We start from the raw sequence: 8,879 nt of genomic DNA on the forward strand, positions 1-8,879 counted from the left end.
CCACATGCCGTGGAGTGGCTGGGCCCGTGAGCCATGGCCGCTGAGCCTGTGTGTCCGGAGCCTGTGCTCCGCAGCGGGAGAGGCCACAACAGTGTACCGCAATAAATAAATAAATAAATAAATTAATTAATTAATTAAATTAAAAGAAAGTTACCTGGCCTTAAAAAAAAAAAGGGAAGAAAATAAACTTCCACTTTGTTAGAGTAACCCCACTATCTCCCTATATATTGATGTTCCCTCCTTCTTTGCCTCACTCTCTGGTTTCTTCACTTCTGCTTTCTTGGGACCACCTTCCAAATAAACCAGACTTGTCTCAGACTCTACTTTCATGGATTTCCCAAGTTAAGATAATTGGACACTGACCAGATAATAAGATAGCTCCATGGGTTGTACCTTCAGTTCAGTTGTCCACAGCACCTCTGAGGGTGATGGCTCTTCCTTACAGGTGCCTGTGGCCTCCATGCTCCTGTGTCTGATGAAGGGGTTCAGGCATCAGCATTTACATCTCAACTGAATACTTATTAGGTACTAGCACTGAGCTGGGCATGGGGGTGGGTACAGAGATCAAACTGCTGAGATTAACTGAGGTTCCCGGCCCCCCAGTGGTCTATGGGAGAATAAAAGATCGGAGGTTTTTTTTTTTTTTAAACGAAGGATTCCCCTAAATGACAATCAGTGGGGAAGCTGGTCAAAATGCAGATTCCTTGGCCCGCCTCACCTCTGGATTATTGAAACTGAGAGGGCCCTGGAATGTGCATTCTCTATGATTTTCGTAGGGGAATCATCCTCATAATAAAATTGGAGAGGGCTTTCCTGGTGGCACAGTGGTTAGGAATCCGCCTGCCAATGCAGGGGACACGGGTTCAAGCCCTGGTCCGGGAAGATCCCACATGCTGCGGAGCAACTGAGCCCGTGCACCACAACTACTAAGCCTGTGCTCTAGAGCCCGCGAGCCACAACTACTGAGCCCACGCGCCACATCTACTGAAGCCCATGCGCTCTAGAGCCTGTGCTCTGCAACAAGAGAAGCCTGGCCACCGCAGTGAATAGTAGAAGAGTAGCCCCCGCTCGCCGCAGCTAGAGAAAGACTGCGCGCAGCAATGAAGACCCAACACAGCCAAAAATAACAAATAAAATTTTAAATAAATAAATAAAATTGGAGAATTCGGGGACTTCCCTGGCAGTCCAGTGGTTACGACTCTGTGCTTCCAATGCAGGGGTTGTGGGTTCGGTCCCTGGTCAGGGAGCTAAGATCCCACATGCCGTGTGACGTGGCCAAAAAATTTTTTTAAATATTGGAGAATTCAAGCAAGAGATGGTCGTGAGTGAGCTAGTTATTGAGTGTCGCTGGTGGGGGAAATGATAGGCAATTACGCTCAGCACGGAAGGGCCAGATCATGCAAGTTGTGTGAGGATATTTGAATTTTATCTTGCAGGCAGTGGGAGTCTTGGAAGTGTTGAAGGCAAGGGTGGGACTTGATCAGATTTGTGTTCTAGAAAGACCCCTCACTGTATGTGGCGAATGAATTGGCTGTGTGTGTGTGTTTTGGGGGAGGAGGGAAGAGACTATGAGACGACCAGGCAGTGATGGAGGTAGGGGGCTGGAGAAGAGGACAGATTTGATGAGAATGACTTGCCTTGGAGAATATGGAAGGGGGAGGGTCTCTGGAATGTGGAGAGCCTGCCGCATGATGGGGGCATGGAGGGCAGGGGCAAGTTGGGGCTTGGGTGGATTGGGCGTTCACCTTGACATTATTAATTTGGAGTGATGGTGAGACACCTAGGGAAAGATATTCATAGAAATACCAGGGGGCTTCCCTGGTGGTGCAGTGGTTGAGAGTCTGCCTGCCAATGCAGGGGACATGGGTTCGATCCCTGGTCTGGGGAGGTCCCACATGCCGCGGAGCAACTAGGCCCGTGAGCCACAACTACTGAGCCTGCGCGTCTGGAGCCTGTGCTCCGCAACAAGAGAGGCCACGACGGTGAGAGGCCCGCGCACCGCGATGAAGAGTAGCCCCCGCTCGCCGCAACTAGAGAAAGCCCTCGCACAGAAAAGAAGACCCAACACAGCCAAAAATAAAATAAATAAATAAATAAGATTAAAAAAAAAAATACCAGGGCAGAACCTCCTCTTTCATTGGTGTCCCTAAAGGGCAGTATCTGGGTGCCTTTTCGTATCTGAAAGCGCTCCCATTCCCAGAGAACAATTCTAAATATACCAGAAAGCCTCTCACAGTTAGCCTTAACCCAGATGTTGGACTCTCTCTCCGCTCCTCGTTCATGAAGAGCCTCTGGCATTTAGGTGTCTTGTAATCATATCTTCTCTGCTTGTTAATGGACCCACTGAGGCAGTACTCCCGGGAGAGAGAAAGATTTCGTTTGTCTGGGGCTGAGGAGGGAGACAGGGGTTGCCAGAGCTAATGAGGAATCAATGCCTCATAATTGCTAATTAAACGAGTCTGGCTGTCTCCTGGGGCATTAGTTGGTTGGCCGGCCCTTGAGTGTCCACAAATTTAATTATACTTCCCAATAAACACCTGCATCAACCATCACCCTGTGGTATCTCTGTGGGGGAGACCGAGGAGAAGTAGGGTCTTCGTGCGCCGAAACCATCAATTCACTTATTGATTGATGTATTGGTTTATTCCCTTATGCCTTTATTGAGTCAACAAATATTTATTGAGCACCTGCTGTGTACCAGGCCCTGGATTGGGTGCCGGGGACTCAGCAGTGAAAATACAAACACAGTCTCTGCCCTCATGGAGCTCACAGTATCATGGGGGAGACAGTTCTGTAAATAGTAACACAAAAATAATTAGACTAAGTGCCAGGTGGAAGATATCCCGGGTCTATGAGAATGTCTAATGTAGACTTGACGTGGGGAAAGGTGAGGCAACAAAGAAAGTTTCCCTCGATGAAATGAGACTTGGATGAGGAGGCAGAATGTGCCATGGGGCACTCGGGGTGGCGGCATCCATTCCAAGCTGAGGGAACAACAAAGGCAAAGGCTGTTCGTAGGCTGGGCTGAGCCGAATGTCGTGTCTGTGACTTGATTAGGGTGTCACAGAGAATTGGGGGTGAGCCTTGATGATGCCACAGCCCACCTACTAGACGCAAGTTTACACGTGTTCTGTAATTGGTCCATGGAACTGATGGTAGGGTGGGGGGAGAAAAAAAATCATTCCACAGAACTTTTATTGAAAAGTCTCCCCAGAATCCTGATCTAGGGAGGCCTTCAAAGGTTGTTCCCTCATTGATCCTCCAGGAAAGTGTAGTGAGATGGTTAAGAGTCCTGGGTTCAGAGTCAGATATTTTGTAGTTCCAGGCCCGTGGGGGCATAGGAGTGACATGGCCAACACCACACACTGCTGTGTATTCATGGGGTGCATGCCCCTATTCTGTTCCCTCCCCTGCCTTTATTCTGTGGAATTAGTCAACCCAACCCCTGGGTGGAAGTGATTCCTCCCTGAGCCCCCAGCCCTCACACTTGCTTGTTCGTCTTGGGCGGGGGTCGACGGGAGTCCACGCTATGAGGAAGCTGTGACTTGTTGTCATAGTACATCAGAACAACAAAATCACTAGTCTTCCACACAGCACTAGACCACAACCGTTCCAGTCGTCTTCGCCACCGTCTGCCCCACGTCTGAGATCCCCACCCAGCTCTTTCCCCTCACCTGAGCTAAGCCATAACACCTGTTCTCCACTGCCCCCTGTTTCCTGTTCCTGGTCCTCCTGGAGAGAGGCAGGGTCTGATCTCCAAGGGCCCAACTCCCACCCAGCCATATCAGAAACATGGATTTTGGAGTTGGACAAATGTGGGGTTGACTTGCAGCTTCACCCTTGGGCTGAGAGCCCTTGGGCTTCTTACGTCCCTGCCCCTCTCTGGGTCTCAGTTTCCTCACCTGTCACCTGAGTGTAATAACACCCATGTCCTGGGGCTGAAGATGGCATGATATAATGTATGTAACATGCTTGGCACAATGCTTCTCACAGAAGTCTGGAAAGAGCACAGTAATGCCATCTTGGCAGGCGCCTGTCCCCACTCCGTCCTACGGATTGGCCATTTCACCTGTTGGGAATTACAGATTTTTTTCTGTGTGCGGTTTCATCTCACCTGCTTATCTGGAAAACAATTCGTTGAAAGATCCATTAAATGAGGGTCAAGTCTCCAGAAACGTCAGACACTTCAGACCACCCTCTGTTCCCCCGTCAGGGGACAGGGGCTTCCCGGTACCAGGGAAGCTGTCCAGTGTCCTGGTTCTGAAATGAAGTCGGCTCCGGGAACCCCCTAGGAGCTGTCCGGAGCCCTGGTGCTGAAGCAGATTGTGGCTCCCTTCCTGGACCCCGAGCGGCGCTGTCCTGAGTCTCGGTGCTGAAATAAATAGCAGTTTCCTTCCTTGTTGGTCGGAGAGCTGTCCTCAACCTCGGTGCTGAAGAAAACTTGATTTGCTTCCCTTTCTTCCCCAGCTCACCCTAGTCCCCTCTGTTCTTCTCCCTCTTGGGAACTCCCCTCCACTACAATTCTTTCCCCTCCGATCCTCTTCCAGGTGCGCCTCCCGGCACAAGGCGGGGGAGAGACGGAGAGGTCAATAACTAGGACTCATACCTTCTCCTCACCTAGTGGCATGTTTCCAGAACTTACCTCCCAGGTAGTCAGCGCGGTTGGTCTCCGTTTTCCAGACCGTCAAACTTCACAGTCTTTGTCGCTTTCTGGGAAACTGTCCATGCGCTGACCTGCAAACCAGCGCCATTCACAGGGGCCCGGATCCCTCAGACCACCCCTCCCCCCACGCGGCTTCGGCCCTTCCCCTGTGTGCCTCACCTGCTTCCCGTCTTGCAGGCAGATGCAGGTGTCCACTGGCTGCCTAGGCGGGGACTTGCGCTTTTATGGGCTTCAGGGGAGGCGGGGCGCCGGGAACCCAGGGAGGGGCTTCGCCAGCCTTCCAATGGGACTCCGCCTCGAATGCAATTCCAAAGATTACCTCATAGGTTGTGGCCTCAGCTTCAGAATAAAAGTCTGGCATCTGCCCAAAACCTGGGTTAGGGGTTTTCTGGAGGGGGAGGGAACGCTCATTGTGTTCCTCAGGGTCTTCCCACAGGGTCTAACCCCCTCCTAGGTCTCTGAACTCCGTGTTGGCTCAGGGACGCTGGCCAGTACCTGCTTCTCCCCATCCCCAGCTTGTGCTATTGCTGGATCAGGAGAGAGAAAGCTAGTAAACTGTGTTGGGGTAAAAACGGCACAGTGCAGAATATTTAAGTCCAGTTCCAGATAGGGAAACTGAGGTCTGTGGGACTGGAGGGCTTAGAGGAGGCTGGGGCCGAGGTGAGACTCTAGCCTAGATCTTTCGATTCCTTGATTCAGAACCCAACTCATAACTTAGTGTATTGTTTTGCTTTATGGAGCAGGGTCTGAGCCAAAAAACACACGAACTTGGGTTCAAACTCAGATTTTTCTCCTCCTTGCTGTGGGTATTTGGGTATAATCAAACATCTTTGTGCTTCAGTTTCCTCAGTTGTGAAATGGCAATGATGGTAGTAACTTCTCAGAGCATTGAGATGAGGAATTAATGATATGGTGTGGATTGCATGTTGAAATAAATAATCAGGACTGGGGCTAGGGTGAGGGAGGCACTGGCCTCAGGTGCAAAATTTAAGGGGCTACAAAAAAACCCCTCAGTAATCAAGATAAATAATATTTCAATGCAATGTTTTAAGAAATCAGAATTACTGCAAAAAATCCACAATGAACAAAATACCAAACTTTATCAGTAAAGACAGGATCGGCATTACTAATTTTTCCTTTTGCCTCAGGCTCCAGTGCAGCATGGCATGGCACTAGAAATAATCTGAACATGATAAGTTTCCCAATAATGTAGCTATTTATTATTTTCTGAGACATTCCACTCATTTATTTACTCAACAGACTTTTATTGTATTAGGCACCAGGGACATATACATGAATTCAGCAACCCATCTTGCCTTTAGGGGGGGTGAAGACATGAAGTTATAACTATGCTCAAATGTAGTATGTGTGACAATAGAGGGATTTGTGTCATAGCTTGTGCTGTCCCTAGTATGAACGTCCTATGAAGGAGCTGCTCATTTTGTGGAATTTGACCTCACAAATGAGCTGCCTGTAGATCACCCATGGATTCAGGAGCATCAGATAAGGTACCTAGCGTTTGTCAGCAAAGTGCCAAACCAAAGATTAGCCCCATCCACACACACTGGGAGAAAGTTCAATCAAACCCATAATGATGCGTGCAGAAGCTGTAGGGGATCCTAACACATAGTAGGTACTCAACAAATTCACTGTCAGCTATGTGACTTGTGGGAGTTCGTCTGAAACGCTCTGGTTTAATTCTTCCATCCTGCCTCCCATGCGGAGGCCAGTTCTGGCTTCCCACCTCCAAAGGAGGAGCAGGGAGCCTGCTACAAAAGGAAGAGGAAGAAACAGGAATGCAGCCTGGGGGTGGCTGCCTCATTTATTTGTTTCCCTCTTTAAAAAAAAAAAAAAAAAACTTTCTATTTTTTTAAAAAGAAATTCACACCCACAGGAAAGTTTCAAGAACAAGGCAATAAACTCTCATATCATCTTTACCTAGATTCACCCACCCATCGTTAACATTTGGCCACATTTGCTTTCTCTTTGTCTTTTTCTCTATAGAGATCTTTGCCTCTGTTCTAATCATGTAAATTGCAAACACAACTGCCCCTTCATCCTAAATACTTCAGCACGCATTCCCCAAGATCAAGTCTGCTATGCAACTTAATGCAACGATCTCAACCAAAAAGTTAAAGTTGTTACAACACCACTGTCTAATCCAGAGTCCATATTTCAGTTTCACCAGTCATCCCAGTCCTGTCCTTTATGGTATTTCTTCCCAAGCCAGGATCCAATTCAAAATTATGCATTGCATTTCATTGTCCCGTTTTCCATCTCTTTTGCAGAGGGGTGGGCTTTGTAGTAACAAGAAGACTCAGACCCCAGGCTCTTCCTTTCAACCCTGAGATCTGGCTCCGTCACTGTCTTCTACAAGGCTGTGCAGTGTACACAGGGTCTGACCCCCCCTTATTTACAACAAGAGTTTGTTTACAGGATTTCTTAAGCCCCCTCCTCCTCCAACATTCTGGAAAAATTTGGCCAGATCTGTTCCCCCTGCCCAAGCCTACTTTATGCATTCGTTTACTCCACACAAAAAAAATTTTTTTGAATGTCAGCTATGTGCCGGGCACTGGGAGATACAACAGGGAACCAAGCTGATGTGATTTTTGGCCTCCATTTAGTGTAGAAGATAATAAACAAGTAAACAAAGGAACACGATAACCTCACACAGAGATGATGGCTATGAAAAAAACAGACTGGGGGATTGTGATAGTGCTGGAGTCAGCAAACTTTCTGTGAAGGGCCAGAAAGTAAATATTTTCAGCTTCGCAGGCCAGCCGGTCTCTCTTGTGGCTACTCCCCTCTGCTGTTGTAGCTCAAAATCAACCTTGGAGAATATATAAATGGATGAATGTGACTGTGTGCCAATAAAACTTTATTTGTAAAAACAGGTGCAGCTCATTTGGCCCAAGGCCCACAGTTTGCTGGCCCCTGTGGTAGAGTGGGATTGGCTGGTGAGAGGGACATTGCTTTAGGCTGGAGGTTGGGGAAGATCTCTCTGGGGTGGGGCCATCTGAGCTGAGACCTGAAAGGTGGGGAGGCGATGACTGTGGGAAAATTTAAAGGACAAATATGGGGCTGAAGGGACAGTTGGTGTAAAAGCCCTGGGGGCAGGGGTACCGGCCCTGATGGATGTGTTGGAGGATGGTCAAGGGTGGTAATAGATTTAATCAGAGAGAGATGGCCAGGGGTCTGGTCACTCAGGACAGGAGCAGATCACAAACACAGAAAAACCTTTCCCCCTTTCTTTCTCTCCCTGCTCAAGCTTTTACTCTGTGCGGGGCTCTGTGCCCAACACTCTACGTGCCAAGTATTCCTAAGGCGACCCCGTAAGATACCTATACCATTGTTGTCCCCAATTTACAGATGAGGAAACTGAGGCCCAGAGAGGCTAAGAAACTAACCCAAGGCCACCTGGAAAGCAAGTGAGCAAGCAACAAAGCTGGGATTTGAACACAGCTCTGACTCTTGGTTCCAAAGTTCACGGTCCTCACCACTTCCCCCAACATTGCCTTCTTTTGGGGTTCCCCCTCATACCTCCAGGAGAGCAGAGAACGTCTTTACACCTAGAATTTTGAGATTCTCCTGCCAATTCTTCCAAGCTGCAGAGCAGATACAAAATGCCCCATTTTACAGATGTGGCAGAGACAAACCCCTTCTCCACAGACTGCAGTGAGTGGGGGCTGGAGCTGGGATGGGGACCCCGGTCTGCTGACTCTAAGGTCTAAGTTCTTGTCAATGTCCATTCTGTTCCCTGTTCCCTTCCAGAGGTCCTGTATGCATATTCGAATTTATACATCATCCTACACACACATCTTTTATGTCTTTAACCTTTTAAAGAATTCATAAAGCAGACATATTAAGGTATAATTTATATACAGTAACATTCACATTTTTAGGTATATAGTTCTATAAATTTTAGGTGTATAGTTCTATAAATCTTTTTCTTTCTTTCTTTTCTTTTTTTTTTTTTGGCTGTACCGGGACTTAGTTGCAGCACACAGGATCTTCATTGCCCCGTATAAGATCTTCATTGAAAAAAAAAAAAAAAGATCTTCATTGAGACATGCAGGATCTTTTAAGTTGCAGCATGCAAGATCTTTAGTTGTGGCATGTGGGCTCTTAGTTGCGGCATGCGGGATCTAGTTCCCTGAGCAGGGATGTAACCCGGGCCCCCTCCATTGGGAGTGCAGAGTCTTAACCACTGGACCAC

The 8,879-nt window shown here is 48.1% G+C and overlaps 1 protein-coding gene across 1 annotated transcript; it reads right to left on the reverse strand.

Moving 5' to 3' along the window:
* Positions 1-2,043: 2,043 nt before the first annotated feature.
* On the reverse strand, positions 2,044-8,516 carry LOC113608695 (putative uncharacterized protein encoded by MIR7-3HG). Its single transcript, XM_027085406.1, is given in 2 exon segments — positions 2,044-4,430; positions 4,643-8,516. Coding segments are annotated over 2 exon segments (330 nt in total). The 5' UTR covers positions 4,752-8,516; the 3' UTR covers positions 2,044-4,209.
* Between the last annotated feature and the right edge of the window lie 363 nt (positions 8,517-8,879).

This window comes from Aethalodelphis obliquidens, unplaced genomic scaffold (genome assembly GCF_003676395.1).
Source record: "Aethalodelphis obliquidens isolate GAN/ISIS:26980383/991018 unplaced genomic scaffold, ASM367639v1 scaffold53, whole genome shotgun sequence".
Lineage (NCBI taxonomy): Eukaryota > Metazoa > Chordata > Mammalia > Artiodactyla > Delphinidae > Aethalodelphis > Aethalodelphis obliquidens.